The 17,985-nt window shown below is 37.1% G+C and overlaps 1 protein-coding gene across 3 annotated transcripts in view; it reads right to left on the bottom strand.

Moving 5' to 3' along the window:
- LOC140341466 (cyclic AMP receptor-like protein A) overlaps positions 1 to 17,985 on the bottom strand; it is a 254,906-nt gene that overhangs the window by 8,644 nt on the left and 228,277 nt on the right. For all 3 annotated transcript variants that reach the window (XM_072427262.1, XM_072427271.1, XM_072427280.1), the window contains 2 exons: positions 15,064 to 15,146; positions 7,840 to 7,987 (listed from right to left, as the gene is read on the bottom strand). In XM_072427262.1, the coding sequence (XP_072283363.1) occupies positions 7,840 to 7,987; positions 15,064 to 15,146 (231 nt within the window). The remainder of the gene's footprint in view (positions 1 to 7,839; positions 7,988 to 15,063; positions 15,147 to 17,985) is intronic.

Raw genomic sequence — 17,985 nt, forward strand, 5'->3', positions numbered from 1 at the left:
GACGTGATTACTGAAAGTCCTGTTCTCAGCACTCCTGTGGAGGTGCAAAGTAGGGCACGCCCCAGGGGTGCTGTGGGAAGAGGTGCGCGCGCTACCATGCGTGCCTCTTTTACCCCCTGAGGGCGTGGCACTCGGCTGCCTCGCCACGGGGCGGGACATAGTTAGTTTGAATTCCGACTGGCCGCAGGGGATTCAGTTACCTTCCTATCAAATGGCGCCAGGTGGCGCAAGGTTATTGATCACTCTGGCTATTTAAGGAGAACCTGTCCTGAACACCATTGCCCGCTATAAGCCTCTGTGAACACAGTGTGCTTGGGTGCATCCTTTGTGTTGGTTTATGTTAATTCAGTTTGTTATTCCCATAGCAACCTGGTCTGAAACCAGACTCTTGCCTGAACTCTGCCTGCCTGACCTCGGATTGTTTGTGACCACTCTTGTCTGCTGCCTGCCCTGACTTCGGATTGTTCCTGACCTGTCTTTGCCCTACCCTCCTGTACTACGCTTATCGGACTTATCATCTGTAAATAACCCTTGTCTTGTTTTATGACGATAATAAAACTTGATAAAAGGATATTTGGAGTTGGCTGTGGTTTGTGTGCCCAGGCGCATTACAAATATCAGGGAGTGTAATGAACACTGGTATGGGAAAATCAGCACCATGCGGCACAGGTCGTCTTGCTGATTCCAAATCAGGGTACCCCCACTTGTTTTTCTTGTAACTATTGAAAACTTTTACATTCACAGCACAAAAATACCAAAAATTTTGGGCTCTTGTCATACCATAAGTACACCAAATTTCAAACTTTTCGGTATTTCCACTGACGTAGACACTCCACACAAGTTTTGCATACCATATAGGGAGCTTAATACTTACCTTGGTCCCCCAGTTTATTACCAAATGAAGGCAAATGAAAGTTTCATTAAAATAATGCTACATTTATTATATAAAATGCAAAATATTGGTGTAAATAAAGATTGATAATAATATGCCTGTTAATATTTGTTGTTGGTAAAATCATCTATTCCGATTCCTGTATCACAAGAACTAGAGCCAATTTATTGAAACTGATGTCATTTCTGGATTCAGCAGACCTAAAATACACTAAATGTATTAATAAATCCTTGGCAAATCCTTCTTTTTGTTGATCTGTGTTATATTAGATAAGTAAAAATCTACACAGAAAAAACTGGACTAGCACACATTTCTAGCGCAACTTAACTTCATTTCCATCAGACGAGGGAACTTCTGATGACCCACGTTGGTGATGCCTACTGTGTCTCTAATTTGTGTTTATGAAAACACAACACAAACCAAGCACAGGCAATACATGTATAGTATTAAAAGATCTCTACTCAGCATTCTCATGAGATGGTCTAGTAATGGGGGCATTCAAAGTGGTTTAGCTGCCCCAATAGTGAAACATTCTGTACATGGACTAGGAGATTTGTAAAATTAGTGCTCTAAATAAGTGATAGATTTACACATAGATTCAAATATTCCCTCCTCTGCTGCTTACAAGTACAGATGAGGTTCAGGTTAACAGCAAATCCAAATTTGCAGTCCCACAGCATGAATGCCTAAGTTTGCCATACCTACTTAATTTTACCCATGCACTGCCTGGACTTTGAACATGTGTCAGCCTACTCATTGGAGTCAATTAGGACCTTTAACACAAAATTTTACTTTACATAAAAGGATATACAATCCTTTTAGGTAAAGTAAAATTATTTATTTTTTTAAAAAAAGGTGAAGTCACCACATCTCGTGCTTGCTCTGTGCAAGATCAAGTGACCTACCCAGAAGAAGATGGAGAAAGATGAGACAAACTTGGATTACAGGCTGGCACGGGACACAAACGAGGACAGCGTCGGAGAAATCAGGGTCTCTGCAGAAGTAAAGGCAAGTATGATTTTTTTTTTTTTAGTTTAGTTTCACTTTAAATCTACTTTAACTTTACATTGAAGGACCCAATACCTTTCTCCAAAAACTGACTGATAGGTAGCTCTTCAGTTGTCAACATCCTGGATACTTTTATCATTAAGGTTTTTTTTCTGTTTGTTACATTGTAATTTAAAGTTTGGAGTAATTAGTGAATAAAAATCAGGCAGTTGTTGGGGACAATTCAATCAAGAGCTGCCTATATTTCCAGCAATTCACTGCATCCTTTGAAAATATTTAAAAAATACCCTGTTATATCCTCATATACCATTTTTTTAAAGCAGAGCTGTAGCTTCTATAAACAGAACATAACTTTAGCTATTCAGCTTCTTGTACCACAGCATACCGTAGCATCTCACCCAAGGTATTGTTTCATTGGCGTGAGGAAGTGATAACTGCACTGCAACCTAACAGTACGACCATAGCCTAAATTTACCAGCTGCTGTAGGGGAAGATGGAGATCTGGGGATCAGATCTGAATGGCTGGCAAACTGGCTCAAAAGCCAAAGTTGCTGGTTCCCAAGTCTGTTAGTGACCCCTTTATTACAGTTTCAGCAACCAGTCACTGGGTATGAGCAAATATAAAGGGTTAAAAATGTTACCCTTACATTACTGTTTCCTCTGTATAGGGTCATTTTCTGACACCCAATTACTAAATATCTGCAATGAGCAGTATCAACCCCCCTTCCACTTCGTTTGAACATTGTTATGAAAAAAAAACTGGAAAAGTTAAGTATGCAGGGCCAGCTGTATTTCAAAGACTTGCATAATTTGTTCTTAAAAGATACTAAAATTCCCCAGACCATTTACTCGTTCTGCTGACACTAGGAACAAAATTAATAATACTTGTGTGACAAAGTCACTGAATGGGTTAATTTGTGCTGCGTAAGAATGCGTCCTATTTCCATCTGCCCTGACTGATAAATAATTATACTCTGCTGGCGTCTCCATCTGGAGAATTAAGCCTGTTAACCCTATGTTTCAGAACTACCCATAAATCATTATTCACTTAGCTTTTATGTCTCATTAGAGAAGCATGTCCAACCAACAGCATAATGCAAAAATACTGCTAGCCTTACATGATTATTTATATCCGTGCTTTCATCCAAGCACATGGAGTAACAGGCTACCTTTTGTAAGTCAGTGGTGAGCTGCTGACTAACATCACTTGCCATGCGCTGGACTCAATCTTTAACAATATTTATGCTAAGTGGCTTCTCAGAAATGCGTTGAATAATTTTACCCTTGTTTGGGAAATCATGAAAATTACTCCCAGACAACATGGCCGTTTTCATAAAATCCCCATCAAAGAGTGGTTTACCATGTTTTGCTATGCACAGTAAAATTGTCAGCTGTCAGATGATTTGTTATAGAAAGATGGTTGCAAAAACTAAGATACTGGGAATGATATTTCCTCAATTTGCCTTTAAGAAACTCTTTTCAGTTTGGCAACACTATTGTGGTTGGTGTCAAAGTGTTGTCTGACACTTGAAGTGTGGACACACAACACTCTCATTACACAGAATACATAATGCTTTCCCATTGTGTTCAGTCACTCCAAATGACTCTGTCCAGCCCTCTTGGAATGATCTTCCTCTTTTTTTTTTTTTTTGTTGCTGTACTAATTTTTGGGTGTTCAAACACGAAATAAAAAAAAATGAAGCACCCAATACAAATCTATCCCTAAACCAATCCAACTGATCTGCTGATGCCTGCACACCAACCTATCCCAGCACCCCGAGCATTCCACGGGTCATGTGATGTCAGGTAAATGCAACTGCTGCTATGCAATGGCATTGTAACCTTTCATGTACTGGACGCACAGAACAGATGTCAATAAGTGTGGATGTCATTTATGCAATATACAGCAATCCCTCTCTATGACAGAACCAATCCATAACCTGACACCAGCAATGAGCACCAACCTGATAAGACTGATAACCTGATAAGAACATAAGATGAGCTCGCTGAATCAGGCCAATGGCCCATCTAGTCCAGCTCCTGTATCTGGCAGTGGCCCACATCTATATTAAGGAGGTAGCACATAGCAATCAGGGCTCTAAATCTAAGAACAACTATACTAAATATAAAGTCGTCTATTATTAGCCCCTCCCACCCCCTCAGGGCACCTCCCAGTAGGAAAAACTTTAGCCCCAATCCTGGGATCCTTCATTTGCAACTTGGCTCTGTGCCTTTCAGCCTAACTCCTAAAAAAGGCCACTTCTTTCTCGCCATGTGTACCACAGCCCCCGTCCTAAAACTTTAGCCTAGGAACAATTAGGGCCAAAGAATACATCAAATAAAATGTTTAGGAGAAAGGCTATACAGCTTGCTAGTCTGTAACTGATAGGTAAGTATGGTAACTAATTGTTTTCACTCTTTAATGAAGTTTGCATACTATTACCAGTGTAAATATTAAAGTACACCTTGCCTGTGTATTTTTAAAGATCAAAAACCTTTGCAAACACATTTGGTAATGAACTGGTAATCATTTCTCTATAATTTACAAATGAATATATTTTTATTAATTCTCTATTTTTTATGTATATTTTTTAACTACAATATATTTTCTGGTATTCCCACCCTTTTATTTACTCAAGAAAACGCACTATTTTTCTGTAATTAGACTTGATTACTTTACATTTACCACACTGCGATAAAAACATGTTGTTGTTGAAAGTCATTAAAGGTATTAAATGGCTTTGACCTTGCATAGTGCGCAGCTCTGACCTTCGTCTAGAGGAAGCGGGTCAGCCATCAATGAGTTAATCCTTTTCTTTTGATTACAGCTGAGGCAAAAGAGAGAAAGTCAGCCAAGCTGTGTGGTCCTGCTCAGTCTGTTTCCAGCCACATGTAGGGAATAAAAGCGAAGAGCCAAGATGAAAGACTCACTAGCATGCTCGCAGAATGGAATTTTGTTTAATGGTTATCTTCTTGCCGGGATAGAAAAAAATTAAAAAGAAAAAAAAAAAAGGCTGAGCAATTTGCAGTATTCTTCTCCGCCAGCACAGAAAATCTGCTGCAGATTTAGGGCCATCGGTCCACTCTCAGACAGTGGGCACCCGGAGAACTGAGCCGCTCTGATTAATTAAATCTTGTAGCGCGGAATGTAGCTTTGAGGCTGGATTGTTTAATGCTAAATGCCACAAGCATGACATTATACCATGATGCACACACAAGAAATAAAATATGTAGCCTCATGCCAGTGGCCTCATAAAAATTTAACCTGCCTGTAGCGGGAGATAAAGGGAGCAGGGCTGATCAATAAATAATAAAACTGGTATGAAGGAGATATAGGGCTATTGCTCACAGAGACCAATCAGGTGCAAACTTTTTTCTAAATTGTCATAAAAGGACCCTGTCATGAAAGAAATAGCTAGTTGCCAGGCCATCCACTGTCTGGGCCTGATTCATTAAACTCTCCAAGACCAGAGAAGATAGACTATCATGGGAGAACCTAGGTGATCAACCTGGAATGGAGCTAGTCCAGGATTGAAATAATTTGTCCACTATTGGAAAATGATTTTTTTAAAATCCATTTTGGGTTAGGTGGATCACCCAGGTTCACCCACAATAGTCTATTTTCTCTAGCCTTGGAGAGCATTGATTAATCACTCTCTCTGCTGCCATTCAGCTGTCCAATGGTAAAATCTTCAGCGGTAAAAAAGGTTTTCTCACTGGACACAGGTAATCACTTCCATGGGCACACACTTCACTTTTTAAGTTACAAGCAGCTTTGCTGGAATTAATAAAACTAGAGCATTAACAAATGTCTGCAGTACTGCTCACATTACCAAAAACCTAGTTAGATGGTCACACAATCTCTACCAACAACAGGATCAGCCAGTCTGAACTCTGATCCACACATTTAGTAAAGATAACATGATCATATGTCTAGGCTTTAGATTATGTGAGCTCAGAAAAATATTTGAGTACAGGACTGTTTAACATACAACCTATACAAAAACTTGAAAAACATTTTCATGCAATATCAGCTTTAAGCTATTATTAAAGAAAGCTCTTGGATGTTGCCCCTGGCAGTACATCCACTGCAGTTAAACAATAATGCTGGGTCACCTTTATGGTCCAGGCTATAGCAGTATAGGAGCAGCAGCAGATTAATGAGGTCATTACTCTCTTCTTTGCATTTGTGTGCCTGTGTTTTATCAGCACATGTTTATGCTGCAGAGTCTGAGTTTTAGGTGTTATTTTTATGAAAGTGCCTGGAGTTCAGATAAAAAACAAACATAGGAAACAAAGATAACTCATATTTATTACATTTAATTTGTATTTAATATATGTATTTTTAAATACAAATCCCCAGAGTGTTTATGCAGGTTGCCTAAACTTGACGTAGAAAAAAAACTTTTTCATGTGGCTTTTTGTACTATCCAATGCAATATAATAACTGCTTACTCACAAAGCCAAGCACTGGGGTTTGAACATAACATTATGTTATGGGATGTGTACCTCTCTTTTTAAATTGAAGAAACATTCAGGAGTACTAAGCATGTTTATGAAAAACTGGGGACGAGAGCATTGTGCTAACATTTATTCATTGTCATCATTTGCCTATTTTACAGAGGACAGACATTGCTGCAACACCACAAAATATTACAATTGGTGGACTTATCCCTAATGTACTAAAATCCAAGTTTTCATAATCCAAGATTACATATGTGGGACTTGTACTGTGTAACCTATGTCTTTTGTACTTCAAAAGAAAAGAGTGAAATATTGAAGTACAATAAAAATAGCTAAAATTCAAAGTGGATCTCTGGGCATCATCCAAACAAAATCATAATATGAGGATCTTGTTTAAATGATTCTACATTTGATTCCTACCTTGAGTGAGAAGTTTAACACCCCCCCCCCCTCTCCTACTTTAAATGATGAGAATTATGCTCAGCAATCTGATGGGCCTGTTAAAATGGCTCTACTCAGTTTGCAAAAAAAAAAAAAATCTAAGACAGCAGTAACAATAGTTGGAATATTAGCGATATTAAAAGTCAAACTTTTCTCATAGAAACGTTTCTTTGGACATATTATCTGCACATAAATGCTTTGCAATGGTATTTGTGTATTTTTAAAACTTCTTTCATATGCAAAGGGATGCTCTTCCATAATTCCATAAAGAATAATTCTGAACCCTTTTGTTAACCCATAGTTATGCTTAATTAACTCCTCCTTTTTCTTAAAGTATTTTTTATCGTGTTGTTTTCTTGTTCATCACATTACAAAATATTTATAGCATCAATATAAATGGAACCCATAGGAGAATACAATTTGAATGAAAAAGTGGTGCTTAGGGGACAGACCAATGAAATTTTTCTAGTTATTTTTCATTCAACAATTAGAGTTTGACATATTAACACGATGTGCACCATGGTCATGGGGACCTTCATGACAGATAATAGCCTGGAACATCCATATTGTTACTTCCCCTTCTGTCTGACAGCTACATATTCTTGCAATGTCACCATCCTATTTGTGAACACCATGAGACTAAGTAGTTCTATATGCAAGGAGACAAGGTCTCCAGTAGTACAACATCACTGAGCTGACATCCACAACAGAAAAATCTTATTCCAATCCATGATGAAAGAAATCAAATGAATGTTATTTTGCTACAAACAGGCCTATTAAGTACAGCATAGAGCATTATTCTTTTTTTTCTATATTATTTCATTCTTATACAGATATAGCAAATCAAATAAACGTTTAGTGGAAACAGGATATGAGAAGTGACTACATAACCTGTTTCCATGATGCATATGTCCATGACCACTTATAAAGGCTGATTGTTAATGCTGCACAAAAAAATTGCCACAGACTGCATAATGTAATTGCAAGCAAGACAAACAAAATGTTTGAGAAGATTAAATTTTACAAATACTTACTCTCAAGGATGTTATGGTCAGCTGACTCCAAGTTTCCTTGTCTAATCCAAAAACAATTGCGTTGGCTAGACCATGAAGTGGAGCACTCATCACATGTAGTAATGTAAGAGCAAACATGGGTTGGCTTGGGTAGAATGCATTGTGAATTCTAGAAAATAAAATATCTGTATTAGACAAAGGACACAAAAGTTTAGGCCCACAGGATAAATATGGCAATCCATGACTGACTGATTATTAAAGGAAGAACAAGATGGAGGCTAGGCAAAAGTTTGTGCTACTTTGCCTGACAGCCCTCCTAAAGACAAGATTAAGACATGGATTAAAAAAACAAATATATAATGAAAACTTTTGGGCCTAGAAATATGGTTGCCATTTATGCCATTGATAAAGGCTCTGGGTCTGCCAATCTGATCCATACATTATTACGTGATACTGTCTGTGCCACTGTCCTGGAACAGGTATGTAACCAGTAAAATTTAAAATCATGTACACCATCAGGCATCCTTGTATCAGGTTAGTGGCAGCCTAAGTAGTCAAATCAAAAAGAATGCACCTTTACCTTTATGAACAAACCAAGAGTGGCTGATGTGAAAATCTTATTGGTTTTCTTTAAATACACTCTTTTTAAAGTTTTAAGTTTATTTTAACATCTTACCAACCTTGTTACAGAACCAATGTCCACCCTTGAATCCACAAATTGGCTTCACTTCAAGCAGACATCTGAGCTGCAGGATGAAGATGGGGATCTGTCTCCCCTTCTCCATTAATGCAATAAAGGCAGATGTAGGCCACATACTGCTATTAGAGATTTTTTCTTTAAATCAGTTTTATGGAAAATGAGTTTTATGGAAAATAAACAGCATGGTTCCAGGGTGTCCACTCCCTAACCCAGGTTTTGCTTTAAATTCCTACCTTTACCTTTACATCTACTAAAACATCAAAGATTCATAGCTGAGGCTGCATTGACCTTTTTCATAAACACAAACTTCAGCACACTATTGTCAAAATGTTGTACTTTTTTGGAGTGTCTTGTTAAGACAATTCCAACTATTACAACAGTGAGTGTATTCATTGGGAGCTCTGGTCCAGAGATTGTTTTTGGAGCACTATGCCTGTTTTTTAATTAGCTCATTGATGGAATGCTCTAGAGGACAAATTATTGAAGCCTAATGGCATTAAATACTGCACAATGTGCCAAAACAAAAAGGGAAGCCAAATAAGAATAACAGGAAAATGCACAGTAAACACAGAATGCACACATCCAAGGATAACACAGAAAAGGGGGATTAAAAAGCTATGTAATATACTGTTATTTCTCCAGGAGAAGAAAAATCCAATGAATGTAAAAACTTATATCAGCTGTAATAGGATCTGCTGAAGTGTTTCATACAGAAGAAGTAAATTTGAGGTTTTATTTTAATTTAGGAGAATGCTGCTTTTTTTTAAGCCAGTGTTTCAGTTTTTTAATTTGTAATAGGGTAAATTATATATATTTTACTCCATGCTCGAAACATTAGTAGAACATTAAAGTAAACCTGCGGTCTTCTGAGCAGCAGGTTAATTTTAATGTTTGCCTTACCATAAGTTTATACTACCTTTCCTTTTTTCCTAAGTTGCCAGGAACAAAGGGAGTTAGGGCCTGCGTTAATTTAAATAGGTTTTACACATTCAAACAAGGCTAAAGGTTTGCAAAAAATAAATTAAAATAGGTCATTTGCAGGTCAAATGGCAATTCAACTGTCATGAATTTTGAATTTTCTTAGAAGCGTCTCAAAGTGATCCTATCTACACAAACCCAAAGTCAAGCTACCCAGTCCTTAGCTGTGTGTATTCTCCAAATTGAGGTTTGGATTTTACAAAAGGCTGAGGACTCCACTCACCATGGATTGCCATTTTTTTAAAATAATAAATTATTAATATTTTTATTTATAAAGTGCCTATTTATTAAGCACCATTGTACAATAAAAAGGGGCTGCTGAACACCCCAAATAGGTTTTCATTACACATACAGTATTTATTCTTGATTTGTTTTTTCGTCACAATTAAAAAAGATTAAATAAAGATCTGAACCAATAATTCAACATCATACTAAACATGTTAAAGTAGTTTCAAAAGTAGTTTCAATCTGTTTAAAAAAGCAACTATATGATCTTGTCGTTAAAGTCCTTCTTCAGGAACTTCTTATACCAGGATGACACCTGTATCCCAATTGTGCCTCCCTGTTGTCTATCCGATGTCTGGCAGAAACAATATTAGCTAGGCTGTCATGAAGGGACCATACCTTCATGACAGCCTAGCTAATATTGTTACCATATCACTAGTGATGCTGGCCTGGCACAGTGTTGGTAGACAGGAAGAGGCCAAAACGAGGAAATATAAAACTATATGTCTTTCTAAGACCTTATTGTCCACTGTGTAAAAATGACTGTGCAAAATAATGCATCTACTGGATGGATCAACAGGTAATACATTTCTGTTATATAGGGAAAACAGCAAAACTATCTGCTGGCTGACAGATGTATTTTATAATTTGTTCATATTTACACTTTAAATTCCTAATATTTGACCCTTGAAAATGTAGTGCTTCCGTTAAAAGGTAAACTTTATTAAACTTAAACTTATTAATGCAGACACATTTTTATGTGCTATTAAGCTTTTTTTTAATAAGCAAGAGGAAAAGTCTACGACACAAAATACTACTTGAACGGACACCTTACATCTGCAGCAGGTGATACTTCAATTGAATGCATCAAAATCTCCATACTTCAAAGGAAAAAGAAAAGATTCACTCTAAAAAAGCAACACTATCCTAAACCCTAAAGTCCACAGCTTAATTCACTTGTTTGCCAAAAGTCTGGGTCACTGTTGGGTCAGTGAGTCATTTGAGTTCAAAACTGGCAAAGAGGAAACTGGTCCAACAAGACCACCAAGGTTTTGAATTAATCTTTCTTTCAGGAAAGGGGTAATTTTGTTCAGAAATGTTTTATCGGCAAGAGGCTTTTCACCGCTAACAATGTACTTGTTCTCTCGTCGTACATGCACAGTTCCTATTAGTGCCTTTAATAGGACACTGGATACTGGGTATTATTTCTCACTGTTAATGAGTTCCTTGCAAGTACAGGGAAAGCTAATGTTCTAGCTAGTCTGTCTCAATATAGCCAGGAAAAGAAAAAAAAATTAAACTTTCTGCTTTTTAAGGAATACTACAGAACCAAGCTCTTGGGCATTATTGTTAGAAAAAAAGCAAGTGGAATAAGGTGCTCTATTAATGATACTGACAGTCAGGTATATGGAAACCTCAAAAAATCAACTGCCTTTCATGGCAAAATTTCGACAAAATTTCACATGATTGTATCTATGGAGCTGGACCATCTTTCTTCAAGAGGGAAACCAACTTTATGACCAAGCATTATATATGATCAACTATAAAAAATTAGTGTGTTACAAAGGAGATAAAAACCAAGAAATGTTGAGTTAAAGCCTATACGAAGCACTTTGAATTAAGGATAATTTGCAGACACTTTAAGTAGAACCTAAGACTGTTATAGAACCAGGGCTATCTTTTCTTTGCCGCATAGTTATACTGTATCTTTGGCCCATCAATGTCACAGAATCAGGATAACTATTTTTAACTGTTTTGTAAGGAAGTATGGGGGTCAATGACATTGGTGCCACCTAAGATAGATAGGACATAGAAAACAAAATAAAGTAAAAAGTCCACTACAGAAGTAAATTCCACTCTAAAGTGTTCTCTCCAGAAAATGCTTCTAGTTGGCTGGAGTGGGGGAATGTGTGGGGGCAAGGGGAGGAACATAATATGGAAGGGTTTTGTTAGGCTTTCTGGTGCTACCCACTATAACAGAATGTGTTTTTTAGCCAGAGACTAATAGTGGGTAGTTGCCAGGCATTGGACAGAACACCAGAGACTAGAAAGAGCATGTATATGCCAGATATTAAAGCAGTTTGAGCTTACCTTGTGTGGAGTGTAAGTAAAAAAACAAAACCAAAATCTATGTTGAGCTATGTGCCTGGCTAAAAGGTTCTGTGGAGTATGGTTTACCAAAATATGACTTGATAACAAAAATCTGCAGAGCACCAATAGAGATTGTTTAAATACAAGGCTATTTTTTTAATTTGGCTCAGAAAGCCAACTATTTAAGCAATTCTCAGGCTTATTTAAAGTGATTTTAATGTTACCTGCCAAACGTTAAATACATTAATCCAAAGCAACCAATTGGAAGTTGCTCTGTTGCCTGTATATATGTATATGTAAGGGTATGGTAAGCATGGCTTCATTATAATTTGGACTGAAGGATTGTAAATGTCAGTTGCATCATAACAGATAAGCAATAATCAATAACCAGGATGGAGCCATCAGTGAATATAAAAATGAATTATATACCACCTACTTTATAAATAATTCAGGTGCAGGAAGAAAGCAAACATAACTACCCACTAAACTATATTCATCTATACAGGGTCTCACACAGATAACTATTTAAACATTGTAAATTGTAGGGTTTTGCAAACCAAAGGCAATGATGAATATTGTTATGAATATTATTAAGACTATAACAGCTAGCATATTGTTTGTCGTAAGAAATATGGTTAAAATATGTTATCATCTGCAATGGTCATGCTTTCTATATTAGTATATTAGAAGTGTAGCAAGTCATGTGTACCATTTTAGGCAACAATGTACCACAACAGCTAGAAGTGCCTACAGTCTGCTGCTACCTCAATACCAAATATTCCTGTAACATCATTTCCTGTCAACTCACCACATATACCCTGTGTATAATTCAGGAGATCAGATGATGAAACCTGTCAAATAACCTAGTAAATGAGTCCCCAGACAGGGTACAAAATAAAAAAAGCTCAGGCTGCAATACTCACGTTATTTCAAAGCAGTCTCCAAATAATTTATTTTTTTATCAAAAGGTGTCCACAGTCTTTCATTAATAAATCAGAACTAAAATTTCACCTTGGTTACTAATTTATTGCTCTCAACTATTTCTACATAGTGTTTCTCTATTCTTGCTACCAAAATCATTGTGAGCATTTACTCTTAGTGTATTGATGTGAAGAGTGACGCTGACATCATCAAGTTAGTACAACTCTCTCCAAGGACAAACTTTTATGAAAACAACATATGATGAAAGTAAGAGAAAAAAAGCAAAATATATATATGCAGAGGGCTCTAAGGGAAGAAGGGGTCTGAACCTAGAGTTAAGCTAGGTACACACTTCCAATATTTATCATTAGAAAACAAACGATTACGAACGATCAACGATTATGCACGGTTTTACTTGAACAATCGTATTGTGCACAATTCTGTAAATGCTGTAAGGATACGATCGTTCAAACAAAGTCCAACAATAATGTACACATGCTAGATGCAATCGTTTGAATGATGCAGGGAGTGACATGTATAGGAGGAAGTGTATTGCAGAAACATGCATGATCACTGAACGACTGTACACATGATAGATAATGAAGGATCGCCGGCCAATCAGATCCACTGTGCCGAACGTTCATTTCCAAAGACAATCCTCGTTCGTCGGCATGGTTGGTCACTTTTTTTTAGAATGATTTTTGACCAATTGGTTGTTTGTCGGTCGTTCATTTCCAACGATATTTATTGGACGTGTGTACGCAACTTTGTATGTGTGTGTACGCAACAAAAACCAAATCAAAAAACACAATTAAAACATGGAAAAATATAGAGGTTCCTTTACGCCTCTGCATGAAACGAGGCATCATTTGTCAAGGTAGCCCACACATTTTTGAATAGACTGCCTCAATGCCCTAGAAACTGAACCTGCATGGTTTTTGAGGCACATTTCAGTACAGGTGCATTGAGGTATAATATACTGTAAATTAGGGCACCATTCAGAAAAAAATGGCTGCATACTGCAATCAATGGATACCTGGTTCCAGATACCTTGAGACTCCATGACTTGACAGGCCAGAGCTATTTTGGTGCCACAAGTAGGACCTACACAATACACTGGTGTTTTTAAGTTCTGGCTGACCAGTAAATATATCTGATTAAGCAGAACGATATGGACTGGTCAAATGAAAATGATACATTTACAACTTAGAAGAAACAGCCTTCTTTTGCTCTTTAATGATAAATATATTTTTATGTAAATTGTCCAAATAGTTTAAAAATAATTTTTTGAGATAAGTAAAGGCAGCAAATTCCAGTGAGTTCCTAGTCGGATGTTCAATAGTAGCTTGGCTAAAGCACCACTGCATTCCCAATGATAGGCAAACAAGTGTGTTCAGAAATTAATTTCCAATTTGTTATCAAGACTGCCACACATTTAGTAGATAAGGCACCCTTCTACAGAGGACTTAATTCTGCAAAAATCATAAACCTTGAAGCCTTTCCAGAAGACAATAATGTGGAAGTTCTAGCAAACTCTGTCTTATTGGACTTTTACGAAGCTGGCTTAATTAGACAGACTGTTAATTTTAATTAAGTGCAAATATTTAAGAAAAGTATAAATTTGTTTAAATAGCATTTAAAATAAAATTCTCTTTAGAAAATAATCCAAGTGTCAAGTTAGTTGCTTATATTGGTGACATGCATGAAATATATCTGGACACTAATTTGCATTATCTTTTTAGGTTATTTGCTGTAAAAATATTGTAGAGTAGGGGATAGCAAGATAGCAAAATTATACTTTGCTATTCATTTTATAATCTTATGCTAACTATTTCTGGAGCTCTCTTGCCACAGCAGTGAAGGCCATCATGTTGGCTGCTTAGTACCATTCTTTGAAGACAGGCTATCTAATTTTCTTGGTTCTATCTGTAATTTGGTAGTCTCTGTGACCCCAAGGGAAAGGTTACAAGTAGGTCTTGCTTTAAAAATTGGGTGTCAGGCAGGGCTTTAATGCAGAAAGAGACAGGTGATGCTTCTTCTTTAAAAATTATTCTTACCTGATTAAGACCCATCTGGTAAAATGTGTTGATTACCAGGATAACCAGTGCATCTTCCTTCTCCTGGTAGGATGGGACCAGGAAATGCTCCTGGTCCCAGGACTGAATAAACTAGTACCCCCTGGGTTTCACATTCCACATTCAAGAAAGAAGTAATAAAGATAATTTAAAATACAAACCAAGACAACTAAAATACCACATTTTATAGAAAGTTCACACAGAATAATAGCTAATCAATATAAACTTATTAAAAATTGAACATTTTAAACCAACCTGTTAAGAAGAGGAAACAAAGACACAGCCAGATAAACACATGGATACCATTTCAGAGGTTTAATTTCTACATCCATTAAAATCTGTAAAACCAAAGTTACAGTTATCAGACATAGCCAATATATTGACAAAATGTTCACGGAAAATAATAAAAGAATACAAGCAAAACTTCCTGATGGCCACATACAAAACAAAGTTTGGACAGATTTTTTTTTACATTTTTTACAGTATAACACACCTTAACAATCGGGGTATTTTAGCCTTAAAGAGATAAGATTTAAAGCCTTGGATTGCTTCTTTACCAATCATCGTCACTGCAAATATTGCCTATAATAAACAACTTAAACAGTGAGCAAACACTCTGCTCTATTATGCACCTTGAGACCCAGTTACTCAGCCATTGTATACCTTATAGAGAAGCTGAGGACAGGCTGTCAGTCACAGCCCAAACTTCAGAGGCATCTCAGTCCTGTGACAGTCACATGCTGAAGGTCTCCACACCTGAAAAAGAACCCTCCTACTCTGCAGTGAGGAGCTGAAAGCATGGTGGACCACGTTGGACCAGTGTCACATGGTCAAGCATTTACTCATTTGTATTTGGGGCATTTAGATTAGGATTTAACTTGTTGCAGCAAGTAGCTGGGTGGGGAGAAAGTAGCTATGCCGCTTTACGCATTGTGCTTTGAAATCCTTTTTGCTTGGGCCAAAATACTTATTATGTCTGGTACCATGTGAGACTTTTTCATCATTTAGTCATACCCCATACTCTTGGATACCCAAGAGTTTTCTACGTCACTCAGCATGCAGACATTAATTTTTTTCAGACAAAGTTATAATGAAAAAGTGCTTCTTGCAAAATCTGTAAAACAAAGATGTCTATTAACTGCCCACTAGAGTATTCTGGTCAGTTTGGTCACCTAAATCTCATTGATGTAGAAAATTTATATATTGACAAAATGTTCACGGAAAATAATAAAAGAATACAAGCAAAACTTCCTGATGGCCACATACAAAACAAAGTTTGGACAGATTTTTTTTACATTTTTTACAGTATAACACACCTTAACAATCGGGGTATTTTAGCCCCAAAGAGATAAAATTTAAAGCCTTGGATTGCTTCTTTACCAATCATCATCACTGCCAAATATTGCCTATAATAAACAACTTAAACAGTGAGCAAACACTCTGCTCTATTCTGCACCTTGAGACCCAGTTACTCAGCCATTGTATACCTTATAGAGAAGCTGAGGACAGGCTGTCAGTCACAGCCCGATCTTCAGAGGCATCTCAGTCCTGTGACAGTCACATGCTGAAGGTCTCCACATACAGTGTTACTAAAGGGATTGGCTAGAGTTGAAGAGAGCTTAGCTCATTATTTTCCACAAAATATCACAATCAATGGAGGCATTATTTGGATTCCATAGACTGCATACAATATTTATGGGAAAGGAAGAATATGTTAGAAAGAGATGATTAAGTTGATTACGGGATGACATTTTGGATAGTTTTCACATATCACAGATTGGAAAAGTTCACTTTAAAGCTTCACTTCACTTCAAGAGCCCCTAAAGCTTTCTTTTTGTCTTTCTCTACCATCACCTGTCCCTCTCCAGCACTGGTTTCTTTAGTTGAAGCTAGTAATCCAGTGCTGCATTCTGGTCCTTCTGCTGACCAGTCATCTGCCATCTTTGTGACATCATCATGCTACTGCTGGAATCCTCATGACCGTTGATGGAAAGCCAATAGGAAGTGTCCACGCTAAAATGCTGAGAAATGGACACCTGAAAAAGAACCCTCCTACTCTGCAGTGAGGAGCTGAAAGCACGTTGGACCCAAAGTGTCACATGGTCATGCATTTACTTGTATGTATTTGGGGCATTTAGATTAGGATTTAACTTGTTGCAGCAAGTAGCTGGGTGGGGAGAAAGTAGCTATACCGCTTTACGCATTGTGCTTTGAAATCCTTTTTGCTTGGGCCAAAATACTTATTATGTCTGGTACCAGAAAACTCCTGATATCCAGGAACATAAGAGACTTTTTCATCATTTAGTCATACCCCATACTTTTGGATACCCAAGAGTTTTCTACATCACTCAGCATGCAGACATTAATTTTTTTCAGACAAAGTTATAATAAAAAAGTGCCTCTTGCAAAATCTGTAAAACAAAGATGTCTATTAACTGCCCACTAGAGTATTCTGGTCAGTTTGGTCACCTAAATCTCATTGATGTAGAAAATTTGTTTACCACTGATGAGACTCTAAAAGAGGAACATTGCAAGGCTCAGATTTTCCGTGCAGAATCACACTGTGCAAAAATATTTGCCTCTAGTGTTTAGAAATCAACAGGATGGTAGCAGTGTGGGTGGGTTAGATAAAATGGCAAAATTTTATAGAACAAGTTTTACTAAAGGCATTCCAAGGTTGTAATGAAAGAAGGATGTTGGTACACATATGAGTAAAGTTTGGGAAATTCTTTTATAGTATATATATAACAAGAAGCCATGAAGTGTATGTAATTCTTAACTTGTAGACGAGAATAGGATACAGGAGTTGCCATGCTGCATTGTAAGTTTTAAATTTGGGGAACAAGGCTCAGGTCTCCAGACACCGGCCAAAAGATGGCTGACTACAAGCTATCACACATGTCCTTTTTACATGTACTTGACAGACGTTGTGGTGTGCAATAGTTTACCACTGACTACCTTAGTTTCCAGGAGGTCCTGTGGCAGGCAAAAAGGGTTTGTGGTCACTTTTAAGCAATCATATCTGGCCAAAGTTCTGTTGACAGAAATTCTGCAGAAAACAAGCTGTCTGCATACCACATTATTTGTGACATTCCCACAAAATGGAACACAAACTTGTCCATGCTGTAAAGGCTATATGAGTACCTGAGTTAATATTCTGATCAGATTCTGATCAAA

Source organism: Pyxicephalus adspersus, chromosome 1 (assembly GCF_032062135.1).
Source record: "Pyxicephalus adspersus chromosome 1, UCB_Pads_2.0, whole genome shotgun sequence".
In the NCBI taxonomy this organism is placed as follows: Eukaryota; Metazoa; Chordata; class Amphibia; order Anura; family Pyxicephalidae; genus Pyxicephalus; species Pyxicephalus adspersus.